Source organism: Poecilia reticulata, chromosome 15 (assembly GCF_904066995.2).
Source record: "Poecilia reticulata chromosome 15, P_reticulata-male-v2, whole genome shotgun sequence".
Lineage (NCBI taxonomy): Eukaryota > Metazoa > Chordata > Actinopteri > Cyprinodontiformes > Poeciliidae > Poecilia > Poecilia reticulata.
The window spans coordinates 6,985,243-7,003,279 of NC_088844.1; the positions used below are offsets into that span (position 1 = coordinate 6,985,243).

Sequence of the window (18,037 nt, forward strand, 5' to 3'; positions counted from 1 at the left end):
CTTAATTGTGCAGTGTTTAAAACCTGCAGAGAAATGCAAATGAAGGCAGAGTGGGTGTTTCTCCTATTGCTAAAATGCAGATGTTTATATTTTAAAGAGAAGCACTGCATTAGAAAACAGAAATGACTGGATTAGTTCTTTAATAAACAAAGACAGTCTTTGGCAGATTTATTCATAGTGCTGCCTGGCCTAAGGCTCAGCAGTGGGAACAGCTGAGTCAGCAGTGTTGTATCACGCTCAAAAGCTGCAAGATTTGCATCAGCGCACAACCTCAGCCGAACTTTTGTAAATCACGAGGAAAGACCGAAAATAAAAACTAACTTAGAATGTGCACAGAAGTGTCAACAAGCAGTGCAGTCAGTGGGAAGTCTTCGGCGTGTTTTTGCAGGACTCGATTTTGTTTGCTTTAAATCTTGGCATCTGCTTCTTCTCAGCAGATGGGATGCACAAGAAAAATAAATACGGAAAAATACAAACTGAATTTCTTCGTCGAAATGGGTCAATAAAGACAAAGACGGGGAAATTGGGTGTTTAGCTACCTGCTGGTTATATTTAGCGGCGTTGCAGGCAGAACTGATGGCTGATGATGCTTGGCTTGGTTTATGTGCTTATAAAATAATGGAGTTCAGAGGATCATTCAGAGCAGGAGAATCACCTCCTGTTTGTATTTGTAAATGTTGTTTGACGGTAAAAGATCTGAACAGTGATGGAGAATGATTATTGAACTGTGAAAAGCAGCCATATCTCACCAACATTAATGTATCACTTCAAAAATAAGTCAAGCAGCCATTTCGTTAAATAATACTTTGTTTTTCTCTAATTTTTTGTGAAAAAGTTTAGGGCTGCAACTGCCCATTATTTTTCATAATTGATTATTCCAACAAGTAATTGATTAATTGTGTAAATACATTGGCACATTCCACAGATTTTTCATTTAACCTTTTAAACTTTTTTATGCAATATTAGAAATATATGTTTAAAAAATGTAAATACAATTTAACTACTTTGTAAAATGCGAAAATACAAATTTTATTCCCTGAATTGGATTTATTTGTTCTATTGTTATTGCATAGTAATTCTGTGTGGGACCGGAAAATGAAACTGTACACAGTGTATGCATCAAAAGAAAAGAAAAGATATATTTTTTGAAATATTCAGGTATTATTTATCAGTATTATTTATGAAACAAATATTAAGATCCAAAAGTGCATGGATAGGGGAAAACCCCAGCAGGAAAATGAGGCAAACAGTTCTGGATTCTTTAAAAAAGACGAAGCCAAAAAAATGTAAACTATGTGAAAACACATAGTTTAAACCTGTTTAAAGATTTCAAAGACTTTTCCTATGTTTTCATGTCACACCACAAGCCTCAGTGCCTATTATAGGGATTTTATGTGACAGATCATCACAAAGTAGCACATAATTTTGAGGTGAAAGAAAAAAGATGGTAAATTTGTTTATTTGCTCATGCAAATAAAAATCTGAATAAGATTTTTAGTTGCATATGCAACTAAAAGTAACTGTGTATCACCCTTTGCTTGATTGTGTTCAAGTATTGTTGCAGAATTTCTATTGATAATAAGGGGTGTACTTTGACTAGGTCTTTCTAATAAATTAGCTTTTGTAGATCTAGATTTGAAAAATTTGGACCTAGATTTGGTGTCCACACTTTGTGCCCTGAGGGCCACAACTGGCTAATTTAAACTACTTGTGACCCACAAGATTTATGAAATTAATAATGCAAAAATCAGTTAGCGATTTTTTTGTTTGAGTTTTACCTGCTTAACAATACATTTTTTTAAATGAAATCAATATGTCATTAAGCATCCAAAACATAAAAAGGGCTTCAGACTGTTGCCTTATTAAGAGAAAAACAGACATTTTCCAAATTGTTTGGGTCAATTATTTCTATCATTCTTGGCTTGAGGTCAGGAGCCAAACAAAATCATTAAAAGAGCCGCAAAGGGCCCCCACACCACATTTTGGATGCATATAATTAAAGTTGTAACAAAAAGTATCTGCTTCCTGTTTTTTCTGTCTCAAAGCATCAAAATACATAAAAAATGTCAGCTCAGCTCTGGGCTTTTGTGCAGTAAATGTAAAAACATACAGCACTTATTTATTTCAGGTAGCTGTAACCCAGAAGGCTGAGGCAGAGCACCAATAAAGCAGTTGATCTTCCACTTTTAGACTTTTATTGGATTCCTAATATTGTGTAAATTGTACACAATATTCATCCATCCACAGATGTATAAAAGTTAGTAAAAAATACTAGCTTGATGATTGCTGTTTCTGCCTTTACAGGATCCCCATGCGGAAGAGTTTGAGGACAAGGAGTGGACATTTGTCATTGAAAATGTGAGTATTAAGTATTTTTCACCTCATTTTGTGAAACAATTGTCGCTTCATGTGACTTGCGTGCTATGCAGATTTGAAAACTTTTAGAAAACTAAGTAAAAAAAAGAAAAAAAAGTCAACCTCTGAGTGTACAAGAACATATTTTTGTGCTGTTTCTGCCACCATGTGGTTAGTGGATGTCATTACATGCTACTTCATGTTTGGGTGTCGTGGTTACTGTAAAGGTGCATATAAAAACAAATAGAATACGAATATAAAAAAGATAAGTATTTTTGTCAATCACCTCATGTATTATGAAGATTTATTAGAGTGGAACATATCAAGCCTTTTACTTTTTGTAATGTTGATGATTATGGCTTACAGATAAGTAAAACCCAAAACTCAGTGTGTTAAAAAAAGAATATTGTGAAAATGTTAACTATTGGAAAGTCACGGTGCCACACCCAGTCAATTAATTAATTCAAACATCTGCAAAAGTTTCTTGAGCCTCTAAATGTTCTCCCAGTCTGGGTCAGTAGGCCAGACTGCCACCCGGACAGATGTCAAGAAAACGATCATTGACATCCTTTATAAGGAGAGGAAGCCAGAAAAGGTCACTGCTGGAGAAACTGGTTGTTCATGAAGTGCTGCCTTCAAGAATATTCATAGTTGGTGGAAAGAAAAATAGTTGTAGAACAACATGCAACAGCAGTATGGAGAACCGCAGAGCTGTAAGGATTGTCAAGAAAAATGTATTAAAAAACAAATTTGTGGGAGCTTCATAAGGAGTAAACTGAGGCTGGATATGCTGCATCGAGTACTGCTACGCAGTGATGAATCGCTCGCACATGGGATGCAACTGTCACTTTTCCCCTGAACCAAAGATGACATCAGGAGCGTCATACCTAGGCTTAAGAGGGAAAAAAAACTGAACTGTTGCTTGGTGGTCCAAAGTCATGGGCAGTTCAACTATAACTATTTCCAATTGTGATAACCTTGACACCGAAACTGACTGACAAGGGCCAAAAGGGGCCAGTGCCCCTGTAGAACTGGTCCTGACCATTGTTCTGGCCCCTGTACCAAGGTGTGATGGCGAAAATTGGGAGGTTTCCCGGTGGGTGACTTTGTTCATGGGTTGATCAGCGCCCATGAACGAGGGTGGAAAAAGGATGGTAGAATATGTATCTTAGTAGTGCTATTTTCTCATATTTGATCTGTCCCTTTTAGAGATGGCAATGGCAGTTTGGGAGCTATCATTTCAACAAAAACCAAAAAATAAACAAACAAAACAAAAAAACAACACCCCTGTTAAGCTCACAGTTGGTTGAGTCCTCTTCATTAGTGCACATCTGCTATAAGTCTGGGCAGATTGGAGAAGCGGCTGCATCTTTTGACTAGAGAGTAAAAATGGGTAGGAAGAAACCAGGTGGGGTTAAAGAAAAGAGAGGCATTAGTGGAGGATGCCACTAAATGTGCAAAGCTCACTGATATTTTTCGAGAAGACAGAAGAAGGAGGCAGCTGATAATGGAGGTGTAACATTGGGTGTAATTGATTGAACAAAAATTTGCATAAAAACAAAGCTAATGTCTCTATGAACTTTGTGCTTTACCATAGTAATTAATAAGCCAAACAACTGCCTAAACTAAATATGAATTGTTGAAATTACTTTTAATGCATTTAAAAATACATTAATAAATCTAATGTATATGTGCAGTAAAAATGACCCTTTCATGACATGCTTTTGTAAAATCTGAGGAACAAAGTCAGGCAGAAAATATTGATGACCGAAATTAGGGAGAGAACAGGCAAAACTGAGTGGAGCTAAGTAACGCAGAGAGTAACTTGTTTTTCAGGACTGCATATAGTTCTTTGATTTGAATGCATATTATTTAATAGGTAACAAACCAGATGCTAAGAGAAGGGAAAGAGAGACTGTGTCCAGGATGTACCACAGGCACAGGAAGAAGCTTTTGTAAATGAGACTGAACTTTTTAATTTTGTTTTAAACCAGCCACAAACCCGTGACCTAAATGTGTTCAGTTACCATTTTCAGCAGGCTGACGTACTCAGAAAAATCAGTCACTTTCTTGTTCTGTGTGCTCGGCACTTGTGCCTTTTTTCAAGTGATTGTCCCAGCACACGCAAATTTGCTATGAGGAGCGAGGAGCTGTATTATGGAAAACTGAATCAGTTATTGAAACCAGAACTACTTACAAACCTTGATAATGAACCTTGATACCGAAACTGACTCATTCCCACTTTTCTCAGTTCTGTCAGCTAGATTAATTGCCCAAATTTTACTAAGCAGTTGATAAGGTCTCATTAACAGTGGTGACTTTAGGAACACCACCGCTTTCACACAGCATCCAGTGTGTATTGTAGCAGTTAACATGCTAAAGCTATCTCAGACTTGTATCATCGGGTTGATATTATGCAGCTCTACAATTTGAAAAAATATTAGAAAACGGGCAAGTATTTACTTTTTTATTTTCACAGGGGGACTGGATAATATTTGTTTAATGCAATACCACTTTAAGCAATATTGCCAAGATATGATTGGACTGCAGTAAAATATTTTTTATATTTCACTGCCTTAATAGCAGAAGTTTTTAGGTGGAAATAATTAATATGTTTTCCCTATTATCCAGATAGACTTCTCACTGCCTGTCTCACTTTATTTTGTTTTTTGTACTAATAGTGGATTTATATCATATGACTACTGTGTTCTGCAGGGATAATAAGTATTTGACTCAGACTCAGTATTTGCAAACACTTTCTCTGATTCAGTAGGATCAACAAAATGTCCATGTGAACGTCTCTGCCATTCACTAATCTACTGAAAGCAGTGCTGTTCGAGGGAATAACAGCAGCTCATGAATCTCCAGTGAATGCTTCCTGATGATGCCTGATGTGACCTCAGACTGAAGTTACATCACTTGAGCTCAGCAAATGACCTCTGACCTTTGAGACTCCTCAAAGTCCTTTGAAAGAATGTCTGTGGGACAGAAAGCATTAAGACGAGCTAACTGAGCGCACCGACGCTGTCGCTTTCTGTACACGTCAAAGCTAGCAACAGCACATTTATGCCGTGAAAGAGACTCGAAGAGACAAACTGGTCAGCCGATGTCTTCTGCAAGGAGCGTGGGAGAGGGCAAAAAAAAAGAGCATAAAAAGGAGAGAAAACAGACAAGTTTAAATTTTTGCCTCTGTCTCTGCATGCCTGACTAATGACAGAAGATCAAAGCCATACCAGGCTCCTGACAGCTGGAATGAAGAACATGGGAGAGGGAGACAGTAACTTTACTCCTTTATAAACTTGGATGTGAAGGGCTTCTGGCTAACATTTGGAATCAACGAAGCGCACACACAGCTACTTATGGATTGTACATGGAAATCGTAATATTTTGATGTGCTTGCTTACTGATTGGTTTGACAAGAGTCACTCCAGACTGCTGGGTATTTTCACTTTCTTGTGTGTAAGAGGTAGAAAGTTAAATTTGCAACAATATCCTTTTCAAACTCAACTTATGTACCATGAAAGTTTATAAGTGCTGAAAATGTTTTGTATTTTAGTTGCAAAAAAGTTTCTACGTTTGAATGACCATATACATTTTAAAGTCACACAACTACATGTGCACTAGAAAGGGAGGTTTGATTGAAGGCTAAATTGTGGGTCAGAAGGTTAAATTGCTCATTGTAGTGATGAAAGTCAGATCAGTTGTGGCCTTCCTTTTAATGACGCATTTAAAACTTTTTTTTTCTTTTCTTTTGATTTTTTATTTTTTTTTTGCATAATGAATTCTATAAACAAGAACTGGATGCGCCATTTCTTGTAAATTTCTCTAATCTATATACGGTCAAATTACACAAGCGAAAATAAATAACCAACACTCATTTTTACGTAAATGTCCCTTTGTAAACTACATCGCAGATACAAACTAGTTGATTTCCTGTCACAGATCCAAATCCAAATTTTGAATATATTTGAGGTCCGTGTTCTTCTTTGTTGTTCTTTTATTTCCTTTCTAAAAGCAGCTGTAATGTGGAATATTAACCAGTTGTGTCCAAGCTTCAACCATTAAGTTATTCATCCTGAATTTAGAGATACATTTTCTATTATTTCATCCTGTTTCTGAAATGTACATCCTTTTTCTGGACATTTTCAGCAAAATAGTTTGACAACATGATTCTGCCGCAGCCACACTTGATAGTATCTGTTTCTTTAAGTTTAAACTAGTAGCGCAGCGATTACAGTTTTCTGTCCAATCACTGTTCTTAAAAAGCCTGACCTGCCGATTCAGATTTTGGCCAATACCAATTTTTTTCTTTGACAAGTCGCTAAAATAGGCATGAAGCCGCTAAGCTGGCAACAGTGGGCTGACTTTTGTTAACTGTGGACTGTAGAGATTGGAGGATAAGACGAGGGTTTTAGATGCAGGTATCGGCTAATCTCTAATGTCCCAGAAATACAAAAATCAGGGCCGATTTATTGGTGCACCCTCAATTCCACATCACACAATTTTTGTCACTTAGACCTAAACTATCAGGGCAAGAAGCTATCATGTCATATCGCAAAATTATTGTTTTCGGAATATTATGTTATTGCTCCTGAAATATTCTTGATCACTCTAGCTTATCAGCTTTTCTTAGGGGGCACATGTCGAGCCAAATGGTTAAAAACTGAAACACAGTTTGTTGTTCTAACACATCAAAGCAGGATTTGGAGTCAGTAAAACTTGCATTGAATTTGTGGAACGGCTCTAATGTCAACTTGTTTCTAAAATAGGTGAGCTGTGATTAGAAGCCAGGTCCAAGCTAAGATAGCAGAATTAGTGACGTTAATTTAGATCGTTTGCTAAGATGTGCTGGAGCATACAACCAGAATTATGCCAGAAGCTTTTGATGCCAACAAAAGGTCAAATTACAACTTGCAAGGGCACTTTTAAGAAATATTAGTGCTGTTGGAAATAGTTTTTACTAAGAGGGTGTTGGAGAAAAGTTAAAGTAACTTCAAACTTGTACATCCGGCTCATGCGTGTAAAGTTTATTGAAGTTATTTGTTTTGAAATCATTTGGCATTGGAAACAAAATAGTTTAACTAAATCACTAGGAATTTAAAATCATTATAAGATTAATTTCCACAATGAATGGCTCCAAACTTATCATCCTTTAGTTTATCGGTGCATTGTGTTCCCGTTGTCTCAAGTGCAGATTTGCAGAAATTTGGTAACTATAAAAATTCACCACAAGAGGGCAGCCTAGCACAATGATCTGCAATAGGCCTTCATTCATGCAGCTATAATTAAATCTGTTGGATCATGTTTGTAGCTGTCAGTAGATAATTCGGCCTTTTTGGATGCTTTTAATGACAGGCCAACATCCTTAGGAGTTTTTAAAAGGCCACTATTGGTCTTTAGTTTCCCAAACTGTCCTTGTTTGTTCAGAAGTATGTAGAGAGCTCTGATCTTCTGAGGTTCCCCGACCACTCTGGTATCTACAGTCGGGCTGAAAGCAGTCATGAGTGCCGCTCTTAGTAAAAGGAACAGAAGAAGAGGAGAGGTGAGTTCTCCTGACCCCTCATCAGACGGCAGAGGAGAAAAGGGGAAGAAGACCATTGTGCCCAAGCACTGAAGATGATGAAATTCAAGATCCCCGCTCTCTGGCTTCGTCTTAATCTCGGGGCCCAACCTTGCGTTAGGCTAATCCCTCTCTGTCGAATTACTGGCCCTGTCTAGATTGTATTTTGTCATTGAAAAAGGTAGTGTTAAACACTACCTTTTTTTTTTCCCTCCCCTATTTGTTCGTCTGACAAGGCGAATCGCATAATCAAAAGATGGAAAGAGAGAGAGAGAGAGAAAGCAATGGAGTGAGGTGGATGACTGCAAATGTCTGCGTAGTAGTATCTCTAAATTGCATGCCACCCTTGCCTTTCACCCTTTTTCAAACAGCCACATATTATCAAAAAGGTGGGCAAATTGAGAGTCAGAAGATTGGACAGCTATATTTGAAGGCATTGTGCTGGCAAGCCCTTTTGTGTGTGCATAGTGGCAGTGGGGTTAATGTGCGTATGTATGTCTGTGTGTATTTTCTCTGCGTTTGCATATCAGCCAGAGCTGGAGATTGGAGACCAACTTCACTCATCTTCAAAGCTTTGTGAGAGGATTTAAATAACGCGCACCAACACTCACACAGGGCTGCTGTATTTAAAGGCGAGAAGCTATCATGTCAGAATACATTGAATATACAGTGATAGAGACTCCAAAGCCCACTCTGCCTTGCTCCTCCCCCATCGTTTACCCTTTCAGTCCTACTTCAACAGTTTTTTTTTTTTTTTTTTGTGCACATTACATCAATGTCACCAAGGACGGAACGCATTTCTGACCGCGTATGGATGCTCTGCTGTTTGGCAACCTGTCTTGACATGTTGCCAAACATGTCAAGACAACCACACAAGAACATCCACACAAGAATTTTTAATTCTTACAGTATTTAGCGTTGAGGGTTCTCTCGCTATATATAAGTAAGGACTTTGGAGAAAAAAAAGGATGTTGGCATGGCTTTACTCAAATAGCAATTAGGGATGCACCAATTTGAACATTTTGACTGATATTAAAATTGCTGATATAGCAAAAAACCAAAATGTACTGCTGTTATTTATATTAAACAAATAAAATAAATATGCATTTTATTATATTTCCTACCCATTTAACACACCAAATGCCCCCCCACTTCCACCAGAAAACAAACCAATCACCCCGCTGACTAGTTTCTCTTCAGTTTATCCCCCGGTGCACCACCACCAACGTTATGTAACTATGGTTTACATCAGGTCTATAAAATCCAACCCTGTAGGCGTTGTGTTCGAGCCTGATTTGACCAAATTCATTTGAATTCTAAGCCCGAGCCCAAATAAACCCGACATATTTTAATTAAAGTTTTTCTGTTTTCGTTTAATTTATTCAAGTAAGCCATGTAAGTTCTCCTGTTCTTGGCTTTTGTTTGACATCTTCCAGCTCCATTTTGTCTCTTGTTGTAGTGGCAGGGTGAGTCCAGTGGAAATCCTCTAGGATGTCTGATTGATAAGAGCGAAAAATTGCCTAGCTGCTTGTCTGAGTCTAATGAACTTCTGCACTTTATTTTCTTTCTTTCCTCCCTTAACATTTTTTAAACTACTTCCTCTATTCAGATTATATTAGGCAGATCATCATAACTTTGTTGCACATTCTTGTTTGGTCTTCTTAGTACTGTATCTATTGCAGGCTCATTAAACGTGCCACAGAAACCGAGCCTGACCTGTCTATCGAAGAAATACCTTTGACCTGGCTTGGTCCGAATTTTGGGTCATGCTCAGGCCATAAAGTTAAACTCTGCATATGACTTAACAATCACCACATTGCCAACCCAACTCTTTTCACCCCCTCCTGAAACACAAACACAGACAACAAAAAAATGAAAATAAACATTAGCTTTTAATGTTGGACCAGTTTCACTTCTTGGACCGATGCAGACATGTTAAAATGACTTTTACTGATGTAAGCCACCTAAATCATGTAAATGTTTCAACATCAAATAAAATAGTATGTAGGACATATTGTTGTACATAATACATAAGAGTGCATCACTACTGTAAAGGGAGTGCACAGAATAGTCAAAGATCCCTTGCCCTGAATACTCCAACCTGATAAAATGATGTAGGGAGATCCTCTCCTGTTGGCAAAGATGGGTTCTACAAAGTATTATCAACAGGAGTGTCCATATTTGTTGCACACAAACATCTTGTTCTCAAATATTGAATTTTTCCAAACCTAATTTATTTAGCACAAAATAAGAGTGGAGTAGGCAGCCTGCGTTCTTCAGCATTAAGCACACCTTCCCAAACACACACCCTAGCTCTTTTTTGTATCGCACCCAAAGCCACATTGCCCTCCTCCCCCTCTCCCTGTCTGGAACATATTACGTAGGCCAGTGGCTTGTGAGCACCAACTGGGCCTCGGGGAAGAAAAACACAATTATTTCAGCTCCTGGCTATTCACGCAAAGGTGACAAAAGCTGGTATGAAGTATGAAATCCCAAAAGTTTCTCCTGTGTCGTGGCCGACAAATTGGGATTAATTTGTGATTGTGTGCACGCGTGTGTCACCGAAGTTTTCACCTCTGCTCATTTTTAAATACTTGTTGGGACTCAATAGGGTTCATTTATTGTGTCAGAGGAAACGGCATGTTCACTTAAAGTATTTGCATGTGCCTGCAATGATAATTTAAGCTGAAATGTGCTTCATAGTTCAAAGCTTAGAGAATGTACATTATTTCCTGTGTGGGTGGGTGTAAGAAGGCAGGCGGTTTGTAGCATTTGATCACACATCCACACATGCTTCCCAAATTAATTTAATCTAATTAATTGCCGTTCAGAGAGGGGACAGATGCTCGTGATTACCCCCCACGCTCAGACTCCCCTCTGTGCAGGCACACACACCGCATCGGAGGCACACACGCACACACACACACGCGCACGTGCGCGCGCACACACACACACACACACACACACACGCAGGCACACTAACACACACACACCTATTGCAACTGTAAATGCCTGCATGTTCTGCCTCTTTTCTTTGTAAGGCATTACCAGCCTGTAAAAAATAAGAATATAATGGTCTTACTTTCGTAAAGATTACAATGTAAATGTTTTTGTTTCATATCGTTCTGTTTTTGTCAGACAAATTGTCAGAAGTATTTGCTTGAGTTTGTATCTGGCTTTGTGTCCAGTAAGTTGTATGTCAGGGCAGTGTGTGGTTGTGTCTGTGGGTTGTAGGTGACTGTGGAGGCCGGGTGGTCCCTGCTGTCACCCTAATAGGCTTATTGGCCTATAATCCATACCACACCACCCTGTCATGTGGTCAGTCTGCTGACTAAAAGCTGCTACCGCCATGAGGTTCCTGTGTGGTTGCGTTTCTTCGCAGGTGTCATGAATGTATGTAACTATCTGAACTTCTGTGCTGTCCCTGCTGTTCAAGACATTTGCATTCTTGACTTCTCATGACTCGTGTCCACTTGGTGTGAAAATTTGCTTTTTGACAGATAAATTGTTTTATTTTGTCTCTTTAGTGCTTTGTGTCTTTTTCTGCTCAGTTTCACCTAAAGGCGCATAATTACAAAAATTGCAGCAGGGAATATAACTATGTTGGACTGTAAAGGATAAAAACATGTCTATAGAGCTCTATGCTGTTGTTTGCTTCTCTCACTACATCACTGTCGAATAACTAAGTACTACCCCTAATCCTACCCCAGAATTTCTTCATCCTCGTACTCCAATGTATTTAATGGTTGCAAAGACCCAATTTCATCTACTCTGGTGCCTCTTTTTATATCTCTTTCTGAAAATGCAGATTATCAATTCCTCTACCATTGGCATGTTTGCTGCTATTTGAGCCTTTCTGCCAAATATGGAAGCAATTCGGAAGTTTCCACAAATGGCTACTTTTCCTAACAATCACCACAATTGAACAAACTAATTGAAAACATGATGCGACGCTTGCGTTAAACATGGATGTCCCTATTTATATTCATAACGGGAGCATAAGCTGGCCTTTATTCACATTAAAAACAAGCTTTTTAATGTATGAACTGCTTTCAGAAACGGTTTCAAACTGTTTTGAAAATCTTCAGCAGCCTGCCACAAAAAAAAAGAAAAAAAAGATGGGACTTTAACTTGTGCTTCAGAGTTAAATCTTAAACTGAGTTTATATACACCTGTAAAAAACACTGTGTTATCTCAAAATAATAATCACAGTTTGGTTAAATTATTAAATTGACACTCATTTTGAATAAATATTCTGATGGGTTTTTTTTAACCCACATACTTTACCAGAGTTATTCAATTGCAGGTTAAAGAACAGATGCACATGCTTCTCCATGCTATCACGCTCTGCTGTGTAACGCTGCTGGCACACACATCTTTTATCTTTGCACGCGTGCCTATTTTTGCTTATGTGCCTATGTTTGTTAATTAAGCTGATTAAACCGTTGCCCAGTTGAGGTAGAGCCTTGCTTCTGTGCCTCCTCTAATTCATTTCATACTCCTTTTTTTCTGGCTCTTTTATGTTTCTGTGCATTTCATCTGTCATATTTTTGACACGGTTGCTCTTTTATCTTATTCATTCTGTCATCCTTCGTCCTTGCGCTGCACCACTCATGCTGTGTTCTATGTGTGTCGGTGAAAGACCAATATGTCTGCAGCGAGTCCTGTGTACGCCATGTGCACGCAGCCTGTGTATGCTCTGACTTGCATGCGTGAGAGTGTATTTGTGAAAGTGACTTGTCCCACTGGTCCAGGTTGTGACCTCGGCTTTCATCTCCTTAGTCTGGGGCTTCAGCCTCCCGTTGCGATTAGTTTCCAGCCAACAACACAGCAGATGCCACCAGACACCAAAGCAAACACTGACAGTTCGTATGTACATATGTCCACCTTCTCAATTAGTCAATCATGCATTACCTATATAACAATTTATGCATTTAAATATAATCAAATATGAATGTCTTTTCCACAAATTTTTTATTTTATTTTTTGTCCAAGGGATCTACTTACACAAGAGAAACATACCTACTGACATAACTCTTTTTGTTGAGCATGGGGTTTATGTAGAGCTAACTGGAAATCAACGATAGCATAGTGGCTAGATTATGTTACCATGCTGGTATCAAAGATTTATGACCCTTGGCCTGGATTTCTAAAAGCTTTAACTGAGAAAAGTGTGTAATGATGTGTCCAGCTCACAGGACTATCCAAAATACAGGTTTGGGTACATATGAACAAGGCAAGGCTTAAGCAATACTTTAAGAGAAAATTTTATAGATAAAAAAAACATTTATTATGTTTTACAAATATAGAGAATGTATTCTGTCCGGTTTTGGTCAGTCTTTTCCAGCTGACTACTCCAAATTCAAATGTTTCAAACAGGAATAATGGTTTCTTTCATCTTATTTGCAATTCAGGAATATTTCGTTATCCAAAAGTGACATTAAATGTCGTAACTCTTTTCATTAAAGTAAGAGCCATAGTGGTTTATGATGCTATAGACTTGAAGGATCACCAGTAGCAGATACTCTTATAGTAAATCTGAAGAGGTGTATGACAAAAGACTGTGTATAAAATAGTCTCATAGCTTGTAACAGCTAATAGTTTAGTTTCCAGGCAACAGTGACAATATTCCACAGGAATCTGTGCTGGTTGACACCATCACTTGTTGGCACGCACTGCCAAGCCACATCAATTGCCTTTGCTGCTTCTCTAAATCTTTGTCTGGCTGAGAAAGTCTGACATAGAGATGTTGGAGTCAGGGTTATGATACAAATAAGATGTAGTAAACTTGCACCTCACATGACTGACCAGCTGTTTATACTGTTGTTTTGCATTAGAATTGGATTTCTTTATGTTTCTGGACAACATGTAAAGTCACCAATATCAGTTGACAATGAGGGAACATTTTCAACTTGGCCAATAACACATTCCTGAAAACATTTCTCCATTTTCCTGATATGTGTTCTCTATGCTAGTTTGCAACCTCTACTTCTTGTTTCTTACAGCTGTGCATAACGTCAATATCTTACAAAATTACGCTGCACATTGCCTACTTGAATTGGTCCAATTAGGTGTAAACACACATAATTCACATTTTATGTATTTTCTCTTACTGGGAACGTTAAAAAAAACTCAACAAAATTACTTGAGTGACAATTGGTTGGAAACACAGCCAATGTGACAGTACAATACAATAACTACTTCCTTTCTTACATAAGCAACAGGAGGAGTCTCAAATGTATATGATACCAAGCTTAAAGCATTTATCTTCATATCCAAGAACCATAATAATAGCTCAGGAACGGTGGTAGCAGCGACTGAGTTGTGCTTCACAAGGCAGCTTTCATTAGAATGATCTTATTCTAGTGTTTTTAATATAGAGAGTCTCAAAAAACTGTTTAATTCAAGACATCTTAGAAGCTGATGGAACTCATCTCTATCAGAAAACTACTGATAAGGTCTGTTAAGACTTTGGAGAGTCAGGGTCACATTAGGTTTCTTCTACCAAACTGTATTTACCCCATTCCCTTTTAGTTAGCTTTTGAGTTAGTATTTCTGAATATTACGTTTTAGTCTATTTTTTGCCCACTACCTCCTCTCCCAACAGTTGTCTGAGGTTGTCCTCGATAACCTCGTGACTTTCAGTTGACTCTAATCAGACTTTCCCGCCTTGTCTTTCCCCTCATCTCGTTTCTGTTGTGTGTTATACGATGACGATGGGTGGCCAGACGCTCCTGGTGGGAAGCGAGGCACAACTGTGAAACGTCAGTTGAACAGTTATCTCCTCTGCCTTGCTTATTTATTTTGTTCTCTTAGGACTTAAGATGGCTGCCTGCGATGTAGACATGCCTGTGTGGGCCGCCAAATAGCGGCCTCTGCAAATCCCCCTGTTTATCCACAAGCTTGACCCATTGGGCATGAGTGGGCGGCATGTGCGCTGGGTGTCTACCGGCGGTGGAGAAAGGACATGTGTGTATGCATGCAGGTGTGTGTGATGAACTTAGCTTAAATTTGTGTTTAGGATGAATCATTCCAGATTATCGCTTGAAAAGCCGCTGTCGGTGAGTGCGTGTGAGTGCCTGTTTGGATGTGAAGATGCAAAGGATTGAACCCACACACACACTGAGTTCTTGGCAAACGGAGGCAGTTGTTCTGCTAAGTGACAAAGAATAGGGGTCTTGAGATGTCTTCTGATGCCAGTGCTAAGCCAGCTACTGGCGGTTTGAGTGATCCATAACTGATCTGTACTTTGGATCTTTTTCAGAGTGCCACACCCAAAGAGTTCCAGGTGTTAGACTAAAGCCTGAAGTTTTAAGGAGGAAAAAAATTTATTGAAATCAAAAGACATATTGTTTTGAGGCTCCTGTAGTTTTCAAATTGCATTTTGTCCTCCACCTCCTCCAATTCAAACAAAGATTGCTTCCATGAGTGGCAAAGATGGCTGATGCATGCTAAGAATATTGCAAGAACCATTTTAGGCTGCATGTAAATGCACATAAATACATTCTGCAAACTGTATTGTTCTTTCACGGAAAAACAGAATTTCAAAGAACAAGCACTCAAGCATGCAGCGCGCACGCACGCCCACACGCACACACACGCACACACACACACACACGCACACACACACACACACACACACACACACACACACACACACACACACACACACACACACACCAAGTCGCACCAGCTTCTTATCCAATCCCTCCACTAATTCCCCCTTGGTAGAAGGTGTTCATTGTTTCTCTTTCATTCTAATCTCTCCTTCTCCTTTTTTTTCAAAATCCATATTAGATTCTCTTTGAGTTGGCCACAATCGGAGGCACTGGAGCAGAGCATCACCCTGCTAATGCTCTTTGTCTCCCCAGATTTGTCACTTAGCATGGAGAGTACACCTTTGTCATGGAGCAGGGTGGGAAAGAGGCAGACTCTCACTTGGGGCAATTGTTTCTTGTCGGAGGCCATCTTAACCCCCTTCCCCTCCCTTCTCCTCCCTTAAGCAAATCAGCTTTGCCCTGGATTAGAGCCCTATCATAGCTCTGTCAGATCTCAGCAGCCTGCCAAAAACTGCAAAACCAAACAGATCCTTAAAGTTGGATGGAAATTGCTTCCAAAAAACAATTCCACGTTATCTTCACCTTGATATCGCCACTAGATATCTCTTAAATATAGATGCTCTAGTCAGATGTATTATTAAAACTCATGATCTTCTTAACCTGTTATCTTAGAATGAAACTAGAACAGTATTGTTCAGTATCATCCAACGGACATCACAATATGTTATTTAAAAAAAGAATTGGCTGTAGAAAATCTTCATTGAAAACATAGTTGAGTTACCTTCAGAGTTCCAACAGACATTTTTTGTCTTGAATTTATATAACATAATTAACATTTGAAAGTAAATTGTTAGTTTGTGTTTTATTGGTTGCTTCCTTCAGTAGTGAAGCAAAAGAATGATGAAATATTAAAGGGATTTTTCACAGCTGTTTGTTTTGGCATTTCAATAAACTAAAAAGAGCAAACATGTTGTGTTTCAACATGTGTAATAAAAAGTCCTCTCTGGATTATTGTGCAATGAATACATATTCCTTACCTCACAATTAGTTTCCCATGGTAGTTTTGGATGGGAGTAGAGGAGAGACAGAAGCCTAAAGACAACACAAGTTGGCAGTTTTGGAGTTTGCCTCTAAACCTTCAGAAAGAGAGAAAACAAAACCAAGAGACCACAATTTATTTTTCTGCTTCTGAAGTGTGAGTGCGTTTTTTTCGCCTTTCACACAACAAAACCCAATAACCCAACCTCAAAAATATAAATGCATACACACGGGCACACACACCATCTCAGATGTCCATAGCAAATCTGTTGGTTTGATACCTAAACTCCTGCTTCGCAAAGAGTAATCAATCCCAGATATGGTTCTGAGGAGTATAGGATGCGTGTATGTGTGTTTATGTTATTGGTCATTTTAGCCCTCTGTGATGGTCTGTGATGACCAGAGATGGTAAAATGGTAGAAAAAGTGATGAGCAGACGCTTCACAGACCACAAATGAACTCCAGCTAATCCCTTCAACCTATCTTCCTCTCTCTCACCGTCCTCCTTTCCCCTTGTACATTCTGTCTCATTTTCCCAAGCATTTTTTCCCTTTTCTCAACTTTTTTTTTTTTTTTTTTTGGCGACTCGTGTGTCTTCCTCTCTCGTCTTTCTCTCTCCCTCTCTCAGTTCTTGGACCACCTCCCTTCATTCCAGCCAGCCCCTCCTGTGGGCCCTTTCTCTCTCCAGCCAGAAGTGCCGAGCTAGGGCTTTTGCCGGCTGGTAATTTATTTTCCCATTAGCCCCCTGTCTGAAGTGCATGCTCTGGGTGTGAGAGTGTGTGTAGGAGGGGGCACTAAGGGGCCACCCAAAAGAAAGACCCAGAAAGTAGAAGAGAGGAGGGCACCCTGGACACACTGATAAGACGAAAGAGTGGAGGAAGCGAGATGGAGGAGGACAGAAATGAGGAGCGGAAGTGAAGACTGAAGATATTAGCTTGGTGGCCATTAGAAAATATACTTATAATGTTGAAACATGAGTGATCTCTGATGCTGAAGTGATTAATCGATCTACAGAGTACTCCACAAACTGTTGCCCATTAATCAATTACCAATTTTTCTCTGTGCCTCAGGTTTAGTACCAATTTCCATTTTCCTCCACTCCCCCCCAAAAATAGGAAGATATTATTCATATTGGGTTGCCTATACTGTAATAAGCATCTTCTATGTTTTTTGTATGTTTTATGCACAACCAAAGACTGGTTGATGACAGCATGGGTAATACATTAGCAAGGATGACATTTTGAATAACTGATAGCTGTGGCTGCTGCAGCCTGACACTTTCTGGGGATAATAAACTATGATTACTTGGATCAACCATGATTTTAAAACCTGTCAAACATAATTTGGACACATTTCTATTCTAGATTATGTGGATGTAACCAGCTTTAACTACAAAAGTGTAGAGAGAAGAAAATGAGGAAGTTCAAAACATTATTTGCCGTCAGTAGAAATGGGTAACGATCACATCCCAGATTCTGTCTCTCCATCTGGCCAAAGACATTTAAAGAGGAGTGGCAAAAGCAAA

The 18,037-nt window shown here is 38.9% G+C and overlaps 1 protein-coding gene across 10 annotated transcripts in view; it reads left to right on the top strand.

Annotated features, from left to right (window-relative positions):
* Positions 1 to 18,037, top strand: part of ehbp1 (EH domain binding protein 1) — a 178,189-nt gene that overhangs the window by 22,754 nt on the left and 137,398 nt on the right. For all 10 annotated transcript variants that reach the window (XM_081616227.1, XM_081616228.1, XM_081616231.1 and 7 more), the window contains one exon: positions 2,305 to 2,358. In XM_081616227.1, the coding sequence (XP_081472353.1) occupies positions 2,305 to 2,358 (54 nt within the window). The remainder of the gene's footprint in view (positions 1 to 2,304; positions 2,359 to 18,037) is intronic.